This window comes from Pinus tabuliformis, chromosome 9 (genome assembly GCF_031772625.1).
Source record: "Pinus tabuliformis cultivar Carrire ecotype Pingquan chromosome 9, CPIR1, whole genome shotgun sequence".
NCBI classification, from domain to species: Eukaryota; Viridiplantae; Streptophyta; class Pinopsida; order Pinales; family Pinaceae; genus Pinus; species Pinus tabuliformis.
In genome coordinates this window covers 714,895,042-714,918,518 of record NC_142307.1, presented here as the reverse complement: position 1 = coordinate 714,918,518, position 23,477 = coordinate 714,895,042, and the positions used below count along the sequence as shown (strand labels likewise).

At 38.5% G+C, this 23,477-nt stretch overlaps 1 protein-coding gene across 1 annotated transcript in view; it reads right to left on the bottom strand.

The window, feature by feature from the left end:
* The window catches only part of LOC149150693 (uncharacterized), a 348,912-nt gene that overhangs the window by 152,264 nt on the left and 173,171 nt on the right, over positions 1 to 23,477 (bottom strand). Inside the window, exons 3-5 of the mRNA XM_089442905.1 lie at positions 10,715 to 10,780; positions 10,256 to 10,399; positions 9,874 to 9,987 (exon numbers count right to left, since the gene is read on the bottom strand). Of these exons, the coding sequence (XP_089299031.1) occupies positions 9,874 to 9,987; positions 10,256 to 10,399; positions 10,715 to 10,780 (324 nt within the window). The remainder of the gene's footprint in view (positions 1 to 9,873; positions 9,988 to 10,255; positions 10,400 to 10,714; positions 10,781 to 23,477) is intronic.

Below are 23,477 nucleotides of genomic sequence, written 5' to 3'. Positions count from 1 at the left end.
AAGATGGACCATCAAAATCTTCCGCTGCGCCATTCTGATAACATTCTTTGCTTTGAATTCACCCTCGGTGAATTTTGAGGAACCCATTGATCCTTCTGTCTTGTCCCAACTGTCTTCGGTGATTGCTATTTCACTCTTGCTTGGGCATTGTCTTCACCTCAGCTCGGATACCATGTTAAGTTTTGGTATGTTCTATGCTAGAGCAATTTATTTAAATTTTCATTGTTAGCAATCACATCAACATTAAGATAAACTGCAGATAGAACATAAATATAAATCGCAGAAGACAAGCCAAGGCAAGAGGACACAAGATATGGCGCGAGCCAGGGACAAACCCCACAATGTGTGGGGAAACCCTTTGATCAAATCTTCTTTTATCTTCAAAGTTCAGCAGAGAAAGAGAGAGAGAGTACATTTACAACAGAAGTCAACACTTTGACTTATCTAGATCTGAGCATAGATCATCTCCTATAATGATGAGATCAGTTGAAGACATTCTACTTCAACTGATACCTATCATCGTGTTGCATCTCATCCATTTGTTGCACCTTACCGTTAGCACCATCATGCTGCTCATGATCTCATAGATCACGCTGCCCATACATCATGTTGTCCATGATCTACATCATACTGCCCATACATCATGTTGTTCCTTACTTAACTTGCCCATCATGCTGCATCTTTACTTCATCATTCCTTCCGCTGAGATCATCATGATACATTAGAGCCATCAAGATCATAGGAACATGTGACGAAGATCATTCCTTATATACTTATTGAAGATATATATATAGTGATCTTCTATGCTATAATGGTTATGCAGAGAACATAGTCCTTCTAGATCAAACCCTAACCACTACTGGCTATTATGAGGATACTGCTTCAAGAATACCTCCTGGATTTGCTTCATCAATGGTGTGCCAAGACATTAAGACTGGGAGGAGGCAAGAAGACCAAAACTCCATGAACGTGTAACTGTCTTCATTAACTGTGTATATGAGTCTTTATAACAGCGTTTAGTCATGCCTTAACCCAATACCTCTGTGGCTTCATACCTTGGTTGCGGCTAACTACGTTTACATACGTGACTGCGTTTCCATATATAACTGCAGGTTCTATGATTGCGTTCCAAACAATGGGTTTCAGATATGACTGCGTGTTCCAAACTGTGGGGGACATATATGACTGCGTTCCATATCTAGAATGTGGTGTTTAGTCATGCCTTGACCCGATACCTCTGTGGCTTCATACCTGTGCGTATATATATATGGACTGCGGCTTCATTAACTGTGCGTATATATATATAGATTGTGTCTTCATTCCAAAGATTGCGGCTTCATTAACTGTGCGTATATATGTATGGACTGCGGCTTCATTAACTGTGCGTAATATATGGATGGACTGCAGCTTCATTAAATGTGCGTATATGTATGGACTGCGGCTTCATTAACTGTGCGTATATGTATGGACTGCGGCTTCATTAACTATGCGTATATATGTATGGACTGTAGCTTCATTAACTGTGCGTATATATGTATGGACTGCAACTTCATTAACTGTGCGTATATATATATGGACTGCGTCTTCATTCCAAAGATTGCGGCTTCATTAACTGTGCGTATATATGTTCATTGCACTGCCAGAATGACTGCGTATGTATATGTCCACTACGCTGCCAGATTTAGGGCCTGCATGATATGGTTATTGACTGCGGCTAGGTCAACGTATTTTATTCCTTCACGACTGCATATAGATCCTTAAACCACGCTGCCAGATCCTGCGTTGTTATGACAGATCCATTAGGGCAACATCTTAGGGCATCCTTCATTAGTGTCTCCCCTTCTCCAAAAACCCAAGATGTGGAGAGGAGAGCACATGAAGAATGTGCGTATCTTTTTGGTTCTCCTCCTCCTCCAAAAACCCAAGACGTGGAGAGGAGGAGTTCCCATGGAGAATGTGTTCTAAATGACATCAAATCCTCTCTTATTTATACTAAAAATGTAGAGGTTGAATAGACACGTCGGTTGGGCTTCTAGAGCCTACATAAGTGCTGGTCGGCTTGATAATAATTACATAAACAAAATAAATTCATATCTCCATAAATACTTATCGGAATCGGATGATCTTTGGATCAATCCTACACCTCTCGACGAGAGGGATCCAATAAAAATATCAGCTGCCAGAAATAAGCTAACCCACATGGAGTTTGGCCCTAGTTGCCAATTTAACACAATTGGTATTTTTTTGTGTTTTGCAGCCCATAAGCTTGAGCATTGGGCAGCAATGAGATTGAGGAGAAGCTTTGGAAAACTACTCACTCGTGTGTATGTAGGACCCCCTCACACTATCCAAAGACTAATTTCTAGGGAGGCCATAAGCACTTGGGAGAGAGTTGCAAACTCATCGAGGTCGTGGGCCTTTTAAGCTTTGTGAATCTCGTTTGGAGAGTTTTTTCCATCTTCAGGTTTGTTGTTGTTATATTTTTTGGGAAGAGAGTCTAGATTTGTTAGAGTTTCATCTTTGTAAAGAACTCTCTCATATTGTGGGCTGCCCTCTTAGAGGCATTTTTACCTGGTTTAAGCGCTAATAAAAGATAATAAAAAAATTGTTGGACGGAGCTTGAGATTTTTCCTATGGCATCCCCCTTACTAATTTAGAGGAGGGATTCTTGTGGGTGGTCTAATCTTTCTTTTAGCTTTTTTCTTAGCTTTCTAGCTTTTAAATTTCATATTGTGCATGCTTAAAATCAATACATTTCACTCCACATACAATTTTTTACTAACCTTGTATTTAAATTCCCACATGCATATGCTGTCAAGTTTTGCAAACTATCTCTTCGAAACATTTGCATGAAGCATTAGTTTAATTTGGAGAATTAACACAATTTGCACTTCATTTAGGCATTTTAGTATAAGAAGGCCCCAAGCCTCATTAAAACTTACCTCCAACTTAAGTTGGTTGAATAGACTTTTAGGGACCCTCTACCTTTATTGACTCCTCATTGTGAGATCCAAACATTTGGGCGAGGATGAAGTCTGAGGACTAGAGTTCAATTATAACTTTGCCTTAGCACTAATCAAATAAAATGAACCAAGAACAACATTCCATCACATTTGCTTTGGTTTAAAGTCTCACATGCAAATCTTATTTCAAGAGGCACTTTGGATGCAAGCATTGTAATCTCTTTTAATTTTGCAACAAGTTTAATTTTTCTTGTACTTGGAAATTGACTTATCTTGTGGTTTAATCGCATATTGTCATGAATGGTTGATTTCACTTTCAAGTACTATTATTTTGGGTTGCAAACTTAATTGCATGTTGTCATCTTGGTCTAACATTTGAGTTTTTTTGTATCCTTTTGAGCAAAATAGTTTCCATGCTTTGATTTGTAGACTTATTCATCTTGAAAGAATTTATAATATCTTGTGCTAACAATTTATTGTTTCACTTTTCATGGTTATTTTGGCTTTCCATTTGAAAACATTTCACTTCATTTTAAGCAAAATACAATTTCATTTCTTAAAGAGCAAATACTTGCAATGCACTGGTTGTTTATGTATTTCATGCTTATCTTATGATGGTTATTGCTCATATTAGTTTTTGCTTATAAATCTTAAATAGATAATCTATTTAACTCTAACAATTTTCCTAGAAACTCACATCCTTTTTAACTAAACATTTCATTAGGGACCTGTTGACAACTGGAGTGGCACCTGATGATTACATGAAGACTCCATGCCCAAGGATGATCCAGAGGACACTTGTACCATCAGATATCGTCAGTCAACAGAGTTTTTTAACTCTACTTCTATCTTTTCATCATCTTTCTTGTACCCAGATTCCACACCCTACGGGGAATTGTAATAAGTGATACTAGTAATGATGAGTTTTGAGTCTGTAACAAGCCTATGATGTTGGGACTCGATCAACAAATGAGTACACGTTGGAGTGTTTTTTTATCTGGTTAATTATCCCTTCTTTTTCAGAGGCAGATAATTTTCTGGGATTTTCCACTCACGTTTTACTCCAAAGACGGGGTGATAATTTGAAGGTTGAGCCCCTGACACATCTTAGTGTCTATAGTCGATGTATATTACCATACTAGATCACACAAAATATTTCGTGGAATTTGGTTAAGTCTAGGTAGTCTTTTTTAATTTTTTAGATTTCTTGCAGGTAAAAAATTACAAATAAAATTGTATTTAAATTGTAATAAATGTAGTCTAGAGAAGTTGTATGGGGTATGAGTAATCAAAATTACACTTCTCACCCTCAACTTTCTACTATAACATACTTTGAGGGGTTAATAATGTGTTTTGGACCCTCAGAACCCACTTTTCCTAAGTTTAGTGGGAAATCTAGCAATTAATTAAGCCAAAAATTAATAAATGGAGAAAAATAAATATCCACACATGCTAAAAGAGGTGGAAAATTATGGGGGAGTTAAAGTGAAGTCCCAAGGTGATGTGGACTTCTATAATCAAGGAAAGGACATGTGCTCGAATAAAATCGAATTTCTGGCATTAAATGAAAAAACTGCTTGGAAATTCAAATTTGTGAAGTTAATGAACATTTGGGAGGATTTGGGAGAATATTTGGTGGATATTTTTTGTGAGAAATTGTCCTCACATGGGTTACCACCCATATACACTTGTCATTCCACCATAAAATTCGAATTTGGCACATAAGAAAAGAAGAAAATGATGTCCACTTGCCAGAATTCGATTTTCATACTTGGCATTGGAGCTCCATTCGACAAATTCAAATTTCTCTTTGGGATTGTCACCTCATGCCACTTGTTTAATCACTTCTACATTGGGATTGGCTCCAATGCCATTTGTCATTGTCATTCTTCATTGCGATTTGCTTCCAACTCTCTATATAATAGAGCCATGGGCTCTCACATTGTACAAGATTGTTACTAGCTATTGTACTTGCGGAAGCACTGCTGCCTTGTACACTTTCAGAAATATCAATAAAGACTTTGTGGTTTCATTCATGAGGTGTTCCTCATTTTCGAGTGTGATGAATTGTTGAGCATTGGTATAATTCCTTTTACTCATGCTTTGATCGAATTTGCTTCCATATGCTCTTGTAGATTTGTTAATGTAGAGCTATCTTGCATTGACATTTGATTTAGAAGTATGCTCTAGGTATAAAATGCTCTAGTTGGTTTAAAATAAATTTCTATAGTTTTTTATCATTGTTTTGCTAAATCTATATGGAACTAATTCTTGATTGAAGTTTTGTAGAGGGAACACCTTGTTGGGATTACAGAATCAAGCGTAAGGAGAAGTCTTTGGAGAGACCAATCCACTCTTGATACATTCTTAAAGGAGCTCTTATTTGTTCTTTGAACCTTCATAGTCTTATCTTACAAAGTGGTTTTGCAGGGATTTCGGCACATAACTTGTACATAAGCCAAGAACTTCTAAATTTAAATCTCTTTTAAAAAACATTGTACTTCATTTATTTCATTTGCTATCTAAGAGCTTGGAGATGGCTAAGCAAAGATGAGAGTTTACTCTCACTCTTTAGCTTAGCCTTTTGTAAATTATAATTGTACATATACATTTTATCTTGCTTATTTTTCCATTAATACTTAACTTATTTTGCAGCCATTGTTTGGATTGTTTGCTAACTCTTGTGTGGAAGATTTTGAAGAGCAACTTCCCGCAACATCTAACAAGTGTTTGCAAGACCCTTGGCAAGTGTTGGGGTTCGATTTCCAAGGATGTCGTAAGCCCTTTTGAGGCTTATTTTGGCCAAGTCGAATTCACTAGAGGGCTGTCCATTCTCTTTAAGCCGTGGGCATTTGGAGGAAACTCACACCTTGTTTCCCTTGCATAAGTTTTGTGAGTTCTTGTCACTACTTTCTCAATAAAGGAGGTCTAGTGTCCAAGTTTCAAGCAATTATTGTGAGACTCTCCTTGAAGTATAGTTGAGAACTTTGAAGGGCCCTCTTCTCATTGTAATATTGATAAAAGATATAGTTTTCTTGTGGGAGCTTGGGATTTCTCCCATGGTATCCTATCTCCCCATTTAGAGGGAGGCTTCTCTTGGGTCGATTGACATTTGCATGGTTTGAGCTTTCATACTTCATTCGCTTACTTGCATGCTTTAATTGGGAATTAACACAACCTCACTATCACATTTCATTAAGTTAAAGTTTGTTACAATTTCATTTGAGCTTTGCATTTTCTTTCTCATTTTATATTCTTAACAAACTTTGATTCGTTTCCATTTACCTTGGTAAATTGTTTCATGAGCACTTGAACACATGCTTCAATTTTATGCTACATTGTTATCTTGAATATTGGAGCAATTTATTGTCATTGTCTATTTGAAACAAATTTTACTTTCAAGCAAATTACTTGTATCATTTCAATTCATTGATGAAACACATGCAACACTTGTAAGCTAATTTTATTCCTCCAATTGAAGTTATAATTGCAACTTATGTTGAACACTATTTCATTTTCAAGCATTGCAAATCAATCTTTTTGAAGCATTTGCATGTATCATTGTTTTAATTTGGGGAATTAACACAATTTGCATTTCATCTAAGCATTTTAGTGTAGGAAGGCCCCAAGCCTCATTAAAATTTTACCTCTAACATAAGTTGGTTGAAGTAGACATCTTATGGATCCTCTACTCCTCTATTGACTCCTCATTGTGAGATCCATGTCATTGGGCGAGAGTGAGGTTTGAGGATTAAAGAATTAAATTGTAATCTTGTTGTAGAGCTAATTAATAAAATTAACCAACAACACTTTCCATTACATTTACTTTACTTATCTCTTGATGGTTTGAGTTTTCATATGCAAAGTCTATTCCAAAAGCAAGTATTGTAATCATTTCAAACAAGTGTTTTCTTTTCATGTTTCAAGTCTAATTGCATATTGATGTCTTGGTTTAGCACTTCCTTTCTTTTACATTTCCAAGTTAATTACTAATTTTTGGGTTTTGGCAAGATATGTTTCATATGTTTTGATTCATAAAGTTGATTATCTCAAAAACATTTTGTATCTTACATATCTTGTGCTAACAATTCTTATTTACATTTCAGGGTTACTTTGTTTTCTCTTTTGAGAGCATTGCATTTTACTTTGAACAAATATATCTTTAAATTGTTGAGCAAATTCCTTATAAGGCATTGGCTTTATGGTTTTTAATCATATTAATGATTGGCATTGTTATTTCAAATTGCTCACTTCATATTTGCCCATAAATCCTTAAAAGTAATCCATTTTCACTATAACACTCTCCTAGAAACTCACATCTTTTAACTTAACTTTTCATTAGGGACCACCCCCCTTAGCTAACCTAGGAGATAGCTCAAACAGAGAGAGTCGGGATTAGTGTGACAACCCCTTCTCTGAGTTCCCTGCCACCAACCACACCTTGTGGGGTTGAAGGCTTTTCTCACTGACTTGTAGGTAGGTGTAGGCGACAGGGTCAACAAGACCACCCCCCTTAGCTAACCTAGGAGATAGCTCAAACTAAGAGAGTCAGTATTAGTTTAACAACCCCTTCTCTGAGTTCCCTGCCACCAACCACACATTGTGGGGTTGAAGGATTTTCTCACTAACTTGTAGGTAGGTGTAGGCGGCAGGGTCAACAGGGCCAACAAGCATAAATAAGTGGTGAGAAGCACCATTTGGGGCTTTTGACATTTTGATAACTGATTGTAACTCTAGCTATTTAGCAGAGTTACAAGTGTTGCTTAGCACAAGAGCTTCCCAAGGAGTGAAGCTCAACCTTTCTTCGGTGGACTTCGAGTGCCACCCTAGGAAGGATTTTCCCTTGCTTTGGAGGTTGGGAGAGGGACATCATACAAGTACCCGCTATTCTGGTTCAGCTGGGACATAGAGGGAGAAACCACGCAATCATTGGGAGGATTGGTGCCGGAAATTGGGGTCTCTACTGCTGCAAGGGTATTCTTGGTTAGATTCCAGCCAAAGGAGGGAGATTTTGGGAGGCAAAAGGGAGTTCCTCACTGCTGTACGAACTGTTGAAGCTTGCTACTGTGTCATCCCTCACAGGCCTGCACAGTTCCTATTGGGTGATTGTTGTGTGGAGTGTCGGTTGGAGGATTTAGGAGCTGAGCTGCTAGGACTTCATTTGGAGGGAGATTGTTAGCATTTTGGAGCAGCAATTCATCATTTTCTGCTACAGGTGGAGTGTTTTGGTTTTTTAGGAGGGCCAAGCTATTTGGGGTCGAATTTGGAGGGTCAAAACCAGAGCAAACCCTTTCTGGGTTTTTCTAGGTTTCTAACAAGGATCACAGCCCAAAATTTACAAAATTTTCTGGGCAGTTTTGAGGGGCTAAAGGGGCCAAGTCAACCAACAGTGCAGAAAAACTTGGCCAGGCAGATCTCTGAATGGAAAAACTATAGCAACAGTTAGGCATTGAGAGATTGATCACTTGGGGCTTGTAGCTTGCCTTGAGCAAGCCCAGGTGCACTCCTTCCAATTTTATTGTACTCCGGCAATTATATATAATAAAATTTGCCATTTTGGTGTTTTGGAGCATTTCTCTGTTCATGGATGTTTGCTGAAATTTATTGTGTTGTCATTTCTTTGCATGTCTTTGATTATCTCTGTAAAATTTCTATTAGGAATATTAAAGTCATTGTTTTGTTGTTGATATGTATTGCACTCAATGACATTTTGCAATTTTTTATATCAAAATTTAAATATTTTTCTTTTTTAGTAAACCAAGTAATTGAAATCAGATAGGTCCAAGTCATTCCAAGTCCAAGTTGGAATCCGAGTTGGCCCTCAACAAATTCCAAGCCTAAGTTTGAATCTTTAAACATTTGTAACAAATACGAGGTTATAAAATGTGTAAATTACTTGGAAGGGGGTGTGGTGGTGAAGGTGTGAGTGTTTCTAACACCCCGATTGTTTGTGTGTCCACACACACACACCTTTAGGAGATAAAAAACACACACATCCCATCCCCTGCTCCAAATAGGATGGGTGAAGATGTGTGTGGATGGAGAAAGGAGTGTGTGTGTGTTTCAAGATTTCAACCTTCAAATTGTGTGGGGGAAAGGGGTGTATGGGGTGTCTCTTTGTGTTTCATTCCCTGAATGTGTGTGGGTGTGTATGTTTCACACACCTTGAACCCCTAAGAGGCATGTGTGTGTGTGCGCGCAAAGGCGTTCATCTGTGCATGAAACAAAAGGTGTACCTTCAAGCTGTGTAGGGGAAAGGGGTGTATGGGGTGTCTCTGTGTGTTTCATTCCCTAAATGTGTGTGGGTGTGTATGTTCCACACACCTTCAACCCCTAAGAGGCATGTGTGTGTGCGCGCAAAGGCGTTCATTTGTGCATGAAACAAAAGGTGTGTATGTGTGAAACACATAAAGCCCTTTTCAAGAGCCACCAAGAGGGTTTCACGCTCTATCTCTCTCTCACTTATTCACCCCTTACAAGGGTGGCAGGGGGTGAAAAACACACACACCCCATGACCCACCCTCCTCAAGGACACACACACACCTGTTGTGTGTGTGTTTGTTGTTGTAGTAAGAATAAGAAACATAATTTCAAATACGACAGAACAATTTCGGACAATTAATGCTGTGTGACTGCTTATCATGTTTGTAGTTTTTTTCACACATAGTTTTAAAAATAAATGACATATATACGTGGGAACATAGAAAGCAGTAATAAAATCATGATCATGAACTTTCATTGCAGATATTTTCTACTGCAATAAATGTAGTGGGAATGAAATGAAGTACAAACAAATCAACCACTCACTAAGCAGCAGCTGGGTGATAATAGACATTCCTGCACTTTATTCCTTTCATTCTATCTATTTTGTACATGAGCAAGCTTTGGGTTTGAAGTGATCAAATATTACCTCATTCTTTGAAGCAATATCTTTTTTGCTTCCCTCCATTGGCTTCAATGCAAGTTCTAAATAGTCTTGCGGTGTTATTCTTTTCCCATCTTCATGTAATTCTAAATAAAAATCCTGTAACCATAAATAGCACAAGTTGTTTTTGACAACTAATGGTTAGTCCCTGTTAATATCTATATAGCCACACTGCAGAAGAACAATCAGAATTAGCAGCATCAAAGATTTAGAATAATATTGCAATGCCAAATTGTGAAAGCAGCAATACAAGAACACCTTTGTTTCAGCAAGCATATTGATGACTCCTGCCCTTTCTACGTTTGATACATGAAGCTTCTATAAATTCAGATTATAAAACAAGAAGTAGCTGAGATTGTTCACTCACCCGTAAAAGCCACAGAAAGATAGGAGAATAATGTCCTAAATCTTCAGCAGTAGTTTGATTCTCTGATGCCCTAACTCGAATATGCTTTGTCATTTTTGTAATAAGAGACAACTGATCTAGAGCAGCTTCATCAATGCCCCCCATCTGAGAGTCAATTCATCATCAATGTTTTCCTCATGTTTTCATGTCCATCATATACATCCCAACTAGACTTTTTTCAAAGTTAAAAAAAATACCATATCAAAAGCAAAATAATAGGTCCAACTTCCAGCTATCGGAAAAAGTAAGAGATAAATCTCAATTTAAATGATAAGCGGGATTTTGCACCTATTTAATGTGACAAATAAAGAAAAATTAAAATGGAAAAGAAATCAGAATTTGAGATCTCATCAAATCACCTATCCGGTCACAAAAAATAAACTTATAAAAGAAAAGGTAGCTAAAAGATTAAGAACGAACCTGATTATATATAAACATGCTTGACAACAGGACTGCCAAGGAAAATATCTGCGTACTATACGTACCCTACAATAAAATTATGTAAAGATATAATGAACAAAAGGCAGACAGAAGCACATATGCAACCCCTTCCTAAATTTCTTTCTGAAAATGATTCTGACAAACTACAAAAGGCTAAAATTATGGAAAAAATCAGAAATATGAATGATGGCACAAACCTTTTCTCCATCGCTTTTTGAAAATGTAAATTACATAAGGATGGATCAATATTCAGAACCAGATTAACAATACAAAACATAGAAAATGGATTCATTTTCAAAAACTGTGTCATCTAACGATTTCAATATTCAAAATCTGACCATTGCAAAACGATAAATAGAAGTGACCCTATACAACCCAATTTTTCTCACAAGCCTCCTTATTGTACACATTCCTTAAAAGCATTTAATATATAAACTTCTAACATGGGGCTTATGAACTGTACCAAAGGTCTTAGGAAACTTCTCAGAAATTTTGCCTATTGTTCTCTATATGGAAACATCTGGAAACTATTTCCTAGAAATTTCCTGGCACTATTACCTCCTAGGAGGTACCTATATTTTTCCAATGTTCCACCAAGTTTCCAGGACAGTGGGGCGTGTGAATGAGAAGACGCACGGGGGATGTGTGGGAGTATACCCAAATTTTAAGGAAATTCAAAGGGGACCGGGTAGACATCAGCGTGTGTATATATTATAAATACAATTCAAATTCAAATTCAATAATGAAATAATTGATTCATACATCATAAATTATTCAATGAAATAGAAATAATAAAATTTTGTATGTATTGATTTAAATTTATTATTCATTATTCTAGGATTGATTAGTACTAGCTTCTAAGAAAAATAGTAGATACTAAAGTCTTAAGACTGTAAAAAGGCAGATAGAAGCACATATGCAACCCCTCCCTAAATTTCTTTCTGAAAATGATTCTGACAAACTACAAAAGGCCAAATTATGGAAAAAATCAGAAATATGAATGATGGCACAAACCTTTTCTCCATCGCTTTTTGAAAATGTAAATTACATAAGGATGGATCAATATTTAGAAAAAATGGATTCATTTTCAAAAACCGTGTCATCTAAGGATTTCAGTATTCAAAATCTGACCATTGTAAAATGAGAAATAGAAGTGACCCTATACAACCCAAATTTTCTCACAAGCCTCATTGTACACATTCCTTAAAAGCATTTAATATAGAAACTTCTAACATGGGGCTTGTGAACTGTACCAAAGGTCTTAGGAAACTTCTCAGAAATTTTGCCTATTGTTCTCTATATGGAAACATCTGGAAACTATTTCCTAGAAATTTCCTGGCACTATCACCTCCTAGGAGGTACCTATATTTTTCCAATGTTCCACCAAGTTTCCAGGACAGTGGGACGCGTGAATAAGAAGACGCACAGGGGATGTGTGGGAGTATACACAAATTTTAAGGAAATTCAAAGGGGACGGGGTAGACATCAACGTGTGTGTACACATTATAAACACAATTCAAATTCAAATTCAATAAAGAAATAATTGATTCATACATCATAAATTATTCAATGAAATAGAAATAATAAAATTTTGTATATATTGATTTAAATTCATCATTCATTATTCTAGGATTGATTGGTACTAGCTTCTAAGCAAAATAGTAGATACTAAAGTCTTAAAACTAACAATAAATTGAAACTACTCAAACTCAAAAGTTAAAACTAAAAATAAACAATGGACAATGAACCAATGTTATTAGAACCAAACCAGCAATTGAACCAATCAAACTCAAAACTAGGAGCTAGAAAAAAACTATACCAAAATACATAAATATTCAAATTTTGAAAAAAAGATGTAAATATTCATGTCCATCCATATGAATCCAAACCATTATACACAAATATGCAATGTTTCTCATATATATAGCAAGGGTACATATAACCAAAATAGCACCAACTATGATCTATATTTGAACCAAAAATACGTCAACAAAGAGGCTCTAGATGGCCTCTATAGTCCAAAAATTTAATGCTACAACAAATACCTACATATCATCAAAACCATTGCATATATTGGGATCCATATCATCAATATCACCTCTAATCACTAAAATAAGATAGAAAAAGCTTAACATGTCAAATCAAGATTTTGTTTGAGTGATAGAATCCTATGGACATGTTGCAATTCCCCCAACCCTGAAATCATGAAAATGTTAAGACTAGATTTTGAGCGGGATCTAAAATTCTACTTTCTCCATATGAAATCCAATGAGGTCAAAACCACTCATTGTTGACGTCAAAACATCTCCCTCTATGTGATTAAATGCTATTTCTAGACCCTCATACATGATAGAATCCTATGGACATGTTGCAATTCCCCCAATCCTGAAATCATGAAAATGTTAAGACTAGATTTGAGCGGGATCTAAAATTCTACTTTCTCCATATGAAATCCAATGAGGTCAAAACCACTCATTGCTGAGGTCAAAACATCTCCCTCTGCGTACATCACTTCCCACCAACTAATACGCAAATGCTGGATCTATACTGTTGCTGACCTTGCCACTGCCAACATTGCATCTGTACTGGAACCCTCATAAATTCTACATCTATGTTATTGATGACCCTACCACTGCCAACACTGCATCTGCACTGCAACCTTCCTTCTCCATTTACTGCTACTACTGCATTAGCAATGGAAATGCATCCAAAATCACTGAACAAGTGTTCAGCATGATGCATTTGTTGCTGGAGTTTTGACTGCTGCTAGTCTTTACACTAACCCTCTAAAGCCTTTGCATTGCTGTTGACTCTGCACTGCTGCCAACTTTGCTCTACATTGCTCAATTTCTAGATTTCTTAGCCAATGCAACTGTCACTTTGACACTCCTCTGCATCAACTGATCCTGGTCCATCTTGCTACTTTTGATCTGGGCTCCTGTAGCAATGTTTTGATCCGAGAGGTGGACTCCTCAATGATCCTGACCATCTGCAGTTCTTTCGAACTATAGTACTAGATCACCCCACCTCTCCCCTGGAGGTATCTGGGCAACCATGGCAAACTCCTCCACCTCGATCTTTGCAGATGCAGCCTTCGAGTCATGCTTCTCGTCCTTGTCCTTCTTCTTGAGAGGTCACTGTGTAGCATAGTGACCAAGTTCACCACACTGAAAGCACTTGATTTTCGAAACATCTTTCTTCTTCTTTTGTTGCTCCTGCTGCCCCTTTGATGTAAGGGCTACATTCTCTTCCTCCTCCTTGGGCTTCGTCCCACTACTGCTGCTACTATCAAGTTTGCACTTGACTAAGTCTCTCCTCATCTCTTCCTACTGAAGAGCGGCCCACATTCCTTCCCAATCCGACAATCTCTCTCTACCCAGGATACTCTGGACAAACACTTGCCATTCTTCTGAGACTGAATTTAGGGCCAACCTCACCATCTCGGTAGGCTGAGGTGTTGACCCCATAGCTGCCAACGAGTCTCAAATTTCCTGAAGCTTTGTTAGGAACGGATCAATGCATTCCCCCTTCTGCATCTGCATGGATCTCATCTTCTGCTCCACCTACATCTTCTGCTGCTCAGAAGATCCTTCGTATAGTGTGGCCAATGCTTCCCACATCTGTCGGGCAGTATCCTTGCTGGTAATGTGACACACTATGTGATCTCTTACTCCGTCAAGGATCAATCGCTTGGCCTTTGCCATCTCATCATTGTACTTAGCTTGATGTCATTGCCTTGGGTGTACAATAGTCTATGCTCAATTGTTCCTTGTATATACCTGAGAACATGTTTGGCTGCTGCCTAGTGCGCCCTCTTGGGTTCCACCATGAACTGACTGAGGGTGTTGACAGCGTATCAAATTTCTAGCCTGGTATTGACTAGATACATCAGGGATCCTATAAGTTGCCTGTACAAGGTGGGATCAACGTCTTTATCTTCTGATGCATCAATCTTCTTCCAGTTGGTGATCATTGGAGTAGTCATAGATCTACAGTCCTGCATCCTGAATTTCTTCAAGATCTCTATAGCATATCTCCCTTGTCCAAGGAAGATCTCACCCTTCTGCTGCCAAAATTCCAACCCCAGGAAATAATGCATCTGCCCCAAATCCTTGATGTCGAATTTTGTGGCTAGGTTCTTCTTGCAATCTTTGATGAGCCTGGATGATCCTGTCGGGAAAAGATCATCCACATATAACACCAATATTAGAGGCTCATTCTCTACGACAATATAGTAGAGATTAGAATCTGCATCACTCTTGACGAACCCCATCTTCTACAAGTGCAAGTAGCCATCAATTCGATTGTGCCATGCTCTAGGTGCCTGTTTAAGCCCATACAAGGCTTTCTTTAATCTGCATACATGAGATTTCTTCTCATGTGTCTCAAAACCCTATGGCTGTTCAATGTATACTTCTTTTATCACCCTGTTTAAGAACGTTGTCTTGACATCCATCTGGTGAATCTCCCACCCCATTTGTGCTGCAAGGGATACCACGGTTCTAATAGAAGTATACCTCACTACTAGGGTGAAGGTTTTTTCGTAGTCTATCCCTTCCTTTTGAGCATACCCCTTAGCCACAAACCTAGCTTTGTATTTCTCCACACTATCGTCTGTAGCATATTTGACTTTGTAGATCCATCTTGAACCTACCACTGACCTGTCCCGAGGCCTAGGTACCACTTCCTAGACATCATTGACCATTATATAACTGTATTCCTCCACAATAGCATCAAGCCATACTTGATGTTGAACGGCCTCCTGAAAACTAGAGGGTTCCCCAACCTGAGCTACTAGGGCCCGATATCTGTCTGGCTGTCTTCGCTCCCTTTTATCATTCCTGTGTGCACCAATGAAATCCTCTGCATCCCGTAGAATTTGTCGGAGTTCCCGGCTCGTTCTTTCACTGGTAGTGGGTACATCTATCAACTCTTCCTCTTCCTGAGATTCCTCCTATTCTGAAGCTTTTCCTTTAGGAGAATTTTTGGTACTACTCTCCGCTAGTCAAAGTGGTTGGACCAACGGATCATCTTTTGACTGCTCCTCGAAAGGCATTTCTCAGGATTTCCTGAAAGCTCTGTCCTCCATGAACTTTACATCCTGCTGAACTACTACCTTCCTACTCCTTGGAGGATAGACTCTATATGCCTTAGCATTCTCACTATATCCCACAAGATATCATTTCTCAGCAGTTTGATCTAATTTCTTTCTCTTTTCTTCAGGTATACGACAATACGCCAAACTCCCAAATATCCTAAAATGACTGACTTCAGGTGTCTTCCCGGTGAAGACCCTTTCCGGAGTGATTTTTCCCAATGCCCTGTGTGGAGTCCTGTTTTGGACATAAACTGTAGTGCTGCATGCTTCTTCCCACAGGAATTTGGACATATCTTGATCATACAACATTGCCCTAGATGCTTCCACAATAGTCCTATTTTTCCTTTCTGCTACTCCATTATTCTCCAGATTATAGGGAGTTGTCCACTCTCTTCTAATGCCTTCCCTGGCACAAAAATCGGTGAATTCCTTGTCAACTTACTCTCCACAATTGTTTGAGCGCAACACTTTTATCTTCTTTCCCGTCAAATTCTCTACTAGAGCCTTGAACTCTTTGAATCGACCAAAAATCTCATCCTTGGTTTTCAGAAAGTAGATCCAAGTCTTCTTGGAATGGTCATCGATGAAGGTGACGAAGTATTCGGCACCACTAAGAGCTTTTGTGGACATAGGTTCGCAGATGTCTGAGTGTATCAATCCTAGAACACTCTGAGCTCTATTGTTACTTCTGGAAAACGCTGCTTTGGTATACTTGCCTAGAGCGCACCCTCTGCATACATTATCTCGTTTAGTACTTAATTCTGGAACTCCATAAACTGTTTTCCTGAGAATTCTCAAAGCCCCATGGTGTAAGAGTCTCATCCTCTTGTGCCATAGTTCATTCAAATCTTTATCTCCATTGCCACCTATCAGTGCCATTGGAGATTCTAGCTGTAATCTATACAACCTGTTACTTTTGATTCCGATTTGGGCCTTCCTTTTCCAACTCAGTTGTTTGACATATACTTTCTCCTTAATGAAGGAAACGTCATAGCCCTTGTTTTGAAGTTGAGATACAGAGAGTAAGTTTATCCCCAATCCTAGCAAATGCAACACATTGGTTGCTCGAAGCTGCTCTTCTGCTTTGGTCTGAAAGACTACAGTATCTCTTCCTGCAAGGGGTACACTTTGCCTTATTTCCCATGGTGATCTAAAAATTCATCCTTTCTTCCTGATAATTTGAAAAACATCCTCGAGTTCCTATCATATCCCAGGAAGCTCCACTATCTATATACCAAACCTAAGACAAGGCAGATCTTGCTAGGCAAATGACTTCTTCTTCTAGTATGGAAGCTAACATAGAATAATCGTGATCCATGTCCCTCGTGCTTTCTTCTGGAAATATGCATGAGTCCATTTGAGTTGATGCCTCTGCATCATGCTCCTGACCCATAGCCGATTCTTCTCTCCTGTTGCCGGATGTCTGCTCTGATACCATGTGAAAATTTCTAACCCGAAATTCTACTGCAGCAACTGATTTATTTCACCTACTTATTCTTCACAATAAGTTATTTATGAAATCCCTTCAGCAAACATTAAAATAAATTCTACTGCAGTTATCATATAATTACACAGAGAAAATAACAACAATATACATGCACAAGAACCAATCACATCAACACAATCGTTTTTGGACAATTGTCCCTGGAAAAACCCAATGTGGGAAAACCGATGCAGCAGATGAGGGTTTCATTAATCTTCAGCAAGAAAACACCTGAGACTTTCCCTTGGAAACTTTCTGACACCCTGGAGACCCTTCTCCCACTTCTGCGTCACTTTTATGTCACTCTGTGTGGTTCTACGTCCCTCTGTGTCAGCCTGCGTGAGGGTTGTGTCTCCCCTGGACTACGTCTCCCTCTGCTCTATCTCTCAATGCCCCTGCATCACCTCCTCCTCAGTCACTGACTGCTGCTAATGCCCTCCTCTTCATTCACCCTGAAACTTTCCCTCTGAAATCGATCTTCTTCTCTTTGAGAATGGATTTTCCTTGGGATACTGAGTATCTACTGCTATGTCTCCAAATGATCCTCAAGTCTTCTCTTATACTTTTCCTGATGATGAATCAACGACCAAGATTAAAGTCTCTAATCAATGGCTAAGATTGAAACAGACTTGATCCTTGTCTGTTAGAAGCTTCTCACCCTTATCTTTATTAATATCCATTAATATTTATATTTTCCTAAGTTTAGACTTAGGAACCCATTAAAAATATTAATTATTTTAATAACTCCTCATCTTAGTGGAATTTCTCCAAATGATTTATGGGTCTTGGAGATCTCATGTGCCTTAGCCTCTCCACCAAATTTCAAGGCTAGAGAACATCTGATGCTACCCAAAATAAAAAGTTTGACACCTTAGATCTCCTCAATTTTTTTTATAAAATTTGTGAAAATTCCTACACTCGAAGGAACCCCTACTGCAGCAAATCTGAATCTACTTCACCTACTTGATTTTTAAGATACATTAACCAAGTTATTCTTCTGAATACTGAAGCAAATTACTTCTGCAGCCTACACCAATTAAATATTTTATCTCATGAAACAGAAACTAGGACAAAGAACAAGATACATAGGACACACTTATTTTCGACACAATACTCCCCGAAAAAACCTAATGCGGGAAAACGATGCAGCAACTCTGAGGGTTTATTATTATACAAGAGAAATATCTGAATACAAATCTAAGATGCTCATCTAGCAATCCTTTACAAAGAAAATACTAGCAGAAAATTTGAGTGAGTTTTACCTCACTTCACCAGGCAGAATTCTGCTTTATCCGGCAAAAGTCTAGCTAACCCTGGCTATTTCTGGATCAGTTTTTGCGGATGTTCCAGTAATTCCCGACAGTTCGACATCTGCCCTCTGTGTCAACTTTCCCGGCAATTCCAGTTGTTCTCCGGAAAGTCCTTCTGGATTCTCACTGCCCCTCTGCTGTAGAATGATTGCTTAGTTTGAATTTCTCAGCTTCCTAGCCCCAAAAATCGAACTCTAGATCAATTCTTTGTGTGTGTTTCCAAATGAACCCCAAGTCTCCACTTTATACTTTTCTTGTTGAGTCTCCAACAACCGAGATTAAGTCTCTAATCAACGGCTAAGATTAAAACATGACTTGATCCGCCTTCTAGATCATTCTCACCCATATTTTAATTAGTACCCATTAAAATTTTAATTTTCCTAAGTTTAGACTTAGGAACTCCATTAAAAATATTAATTATTTTAATAAAATACAATCCGGGTGGAATTTCACCAAACGATTTTTGGGTTCTTTAGAACTCATGTGCCTTAGCCTCTCCACCAATTTTCAAGGCTAGAAAACTTCCGATGCTACCAAAAGAAAACACTTCCTCTTAGTGAGCACAGTCCTCTATTAACAATGTCGACCTGCATGTTGCTCTGTTTCTGAAGCACCTCCTTTCTGCACTACTGCTGCCACCAACATTGTGTTGTTGCTGCTATTGTATTGTTGCCCATGACACTGACACTTCCACTATTGCATCTGTAGTACAACTCCCTCTCAAATGCTACATCTGCTATGCTTTTAACACTACATCCGTACTGCAACTCAGTTGTTGAGAGAAGAAACTGAAAAACATCCAAAATTAGTTGAACTTAACTGTGCTCAACATAATACAATGAATGTTGGAATCTAACTGCTACTGGTCTCTGACCCTCTGGATCTTCTGCGTTGTTGCTGACTTCTGCACTGTGCCAACTGCACTGTTGCCAACCTTGCTCTACATTGATCAGTCTCTGGTCCCAAGCTACTGCATCTATCCTCTAAACACTCCATTGCATCATCTGACACTAAGTCCATCTCACTACAACTGAATCTTGGGCTCCCGTAGCAAAGAAATGATCCAGAGGTGGACTCCTCAAGGATCCTGCCCATCTGTAACTCTTTCAAACTACAAATCTAAATCTCCCCACCTCCCTCCTGGAGATGCGACTACCATCTCTACCAAATGTTGAATGACCACCTCTCTCCTCTGCACAACACTAGACCGGCTGACGCATTCCTTACTGGAGCTTGTAGATCTTCCCCTCTCCGTTGTTGTTCAACAAGTGAAGATTCAGACGCCTTGGCTGGAAGTCCTTTGAGGAGAAAATTCCCCTTCTATGTCTCTTCGCTCTTTTCTGACGAATTTCTGCCCCAACAGAAATTGCGCCCTTCAAGCAATGTGCTGAGGCCATGTGTCACTCCCTCTACCTTTGCAAGATCACGATTCAGAATATCGTACCTCTCTGTCGACTCTCTCAGAGAGAGATTTCCTCGGAATCTCTACTTTTTGGCAAGGATTGCGCAATCCCTTCGAGGGGATTCGAAATGCTGCCAAGTGTAGCTTTCGGCCTCACTGCTCAGCACTAGATCTTCTCTTCCTATTTCAAAATCAATGCTCTGATACCATGTGAAAATTCCTACACTCGAAGGAACCCCTACTGCAACAAATCTGAATCCACTTCACCTACTTGATTTTTAATATACATTAAAACCAAGTTATTCTTCTGAATACTGAAGCAAATTACTTCTGTAGCCTACACCAGTTAAATATTTGATCTCATGAAATAGAAACCAGGACAAAGAACAAGATACATAGGACCAGTGAAGCACAACCCTTATTAAACCCGTAGGTAAGAATAGGTCAGAAGGGAGGACGGGTGACCCTCATTAAACCTGCGTTCTTTACCCTTACTCGGTGGGTTTTGTACAAGACCCATCTACCCTCATTAGACCCGCGGGTAGCCTATAAGACTCCCATCGAACCCCTATAAGACCCTTTGGGCAGCAAAACCCCCAAACTGTCCAAAAATTCGTTTTTTCTTTTTCTTTTTTTTTTCTTTTTTGGAAATGAGGTGGAGAAAAAGGGAAATTGGAGGGAAATTTTTTTTTATAAGCACCTCTCTCACTTCTATTTCTCATTCACTTGTCATTTGAGTGTTTGGCTAATTTGTGTGAGTGTTGAAACTTGAGAGTGAAGCTAAAGGAGTGTTGGAGGAGGCTAGAGGAGGCTAAAAGAGGCTTCATTGGATGAGACTAAGCTTCAGGTAGGCTTCATGAACCTATTTAGAATGTTTTCCATGTATTTATTTTTGTTTTTATTTATTTTTTTTTTTTTTTTTTTTTTATGTTTGCAATTTTTTTTTTGATTGGGAATGCATGTGGGTGAGAAACTCAGCCACACAAAAAAATTCAAAACCAAAAAAAAAAATTAAGACAAAAAAAAATTAAATTTATTTTTTTTCTTCCAGATTTTGTTACCATGCCACCAAAGGGTTTCAAACAGTCTTGTGATTTGGCATGGGCACATGGTCAACGAATCATTCCTGGTAATGACCACAATATCAAGTGCAATTATTGCAATGCCACAATGTATGCAAGCATAAATAGGTTGAAATGCCACCTAGCCAGAATTCCTGGGCATGGTGTGGAATGTTGTCAAAGTTACCCTGATGAAGTCACTACTGAAATGGTATATGCTTTGGAATCCATTAAAGAAGCAAGTTCTAAGAGGGCAAGAAGGAAGGATGAGATTGTTGGGATAGGTAGATCTCCATCTCAGAGTGAAACACAATTTCAAAGTCTAGGTATTCGTAACTCCTCTTCAACTGCTATGGCAAACAAGAGTATAACCTCTTCTTTCTTCAGTCCTCGTACAACTCCAGGATCTCAACCAACCTTGGACAGTTTCAATGATAAGAAGAGGTAGGAGGCAGATATGGCAGTGAGGAGGTTTTGGTACCATAACAATCTTTCATTCAACTATGCAAAGTCTTATTCTTATCAGCCCATGGTGGATGCCATTGCCTGTGCTGGCCCTGGATACAAAGCCCTAACTTATAATGCACTTAGGGGGGAAGAGCTAGATGAGGAGCTTGAGTGTGTCAAGGAACAATTGGAGAGCATTAACAGCTCATGGAAATTTACAGGTTGTACACTTATGTTTGATGGGTGGACAGATCAGACGGGTAGAACAATAATAAATTTTGTTGTATCTTTCCCTAAAGGAACCATGTTCCTAAAATCCATTGATGGATCTGCAAATGTAAAAGATGCACATTTGATTTTTTCATTGTTGGCTGATGTGGTGGAGGAAGTTGGGGTTGCAAATGTTGTCCAAGTAATCACAGACAATGTAGCAAATTATGTGGTTGGAAGGTTGCTTTGTGTCAAATATCCTACCATTTTTTGGACTCCATGCGCTGCCCATTGCATAGACTTGATCCTAGAGGACATTAGGAAGTTGGAGTGGGTGTAAGACATTGTGCAAGAATGCAAGCATATTACCAAGTATATTTATAATCATGCTTGGGTGTTGAACCTTATGAGGGAATTCACACAGGGTGAGCTTAGTTGCCTAGCTGTCACACGGTTTTCTACAAACTTTCTTTCCCTCCAAAGCCTTTTGTATGAGTACCAAGCTTTGAGAAGAATGTTTTGTAGCCAACAATGGGTATTCTGGAAAGATAGCACAAAACCGGAAGCAATGTCTGTGAAAACATCTGTCTTTGCTGATAGTTTGTGGGACAAAGTGACTGAGATTGTCAGCTTCACTGAGCCCCTTGTGAAATTCTTGAGATTGATGGATGGAGAGAAACCTACAATGGGATATATTTATGAGGGCATGGACAGGGCTAAAGAGGCCATCAAGACTTTTTATAAGGGAAATGAATCTAAATATATCCCTATATGGAAAATTATTGATTCTAGGTGGGACATGCAACTACATTCACCATTGCATGCAGCAGGAGCATATCTCAATCTGAGCTTATTCTATATTGAGGGGTCTAGCATTCAAAGAGATCCCGAGGTGATGAGAGGTGTCACGATATGCATTAAGAAGATGTTCCCAGATGTAGATATTCAGAACAAAATCAACTTACAACGAGATATGTACAAGGAAGCATCTAGCATGTTTGGATTCAACTCAAGCCAACGTCTCAAGGATAAGAAAATGCCTTGTAACTGCAAATTGTTAGAACTTAGCTTGTAATTTTGCTAGTTCTCTTTTATATGTTTGGCATTGAAAACTGATAATCTTTGTTGTTATTTTTTACAACTCATTGGTGGATAGATTGTGGCACTGAGGCACCACAATTACAAGAATTAGCCATCAGAGTTCTGTGTCAACCCTACAGTGCTTCTTATGAGTGCAATTGGTTAGTGTTTGAGCACATCCACAACAAAAAGAGAAACAAGTTGGAGCATGAGAGCTTGGAGAAATTGGTTGTCATATACTACAACCTTCGAATGCTCACAAAACAAGTGCAACCAAAGGATACAGATCCAATTTTATTGGATACTATTAATTTAGAGTCTGATTGGGTTGTGGAGGAGGAGGCCCCTGATTTGAGTTGGCTTGATGAAGAGATTGAGGATATCTCTAGTTTTCCATCTCAAAAGGAGACTCCAAATACACTTGTCTCACAGTTGCTTTAGCCTTCTGATGTTAGCACTAGCTCCGCGAGGGCTTATTGTAGGTCTAGCCGTCCATGAGTGATGAGACACAAGATTGTTATGAGACAATCATTTATCATTTATGACATATGTATTTGAATTTTGAACTTGCTAATATTTTTTATTTTAATTATGGAATCATGAGTCCTTTTCTTATTCAGTATCTAAATGTTTTGCTTAAAAAAATTGAAT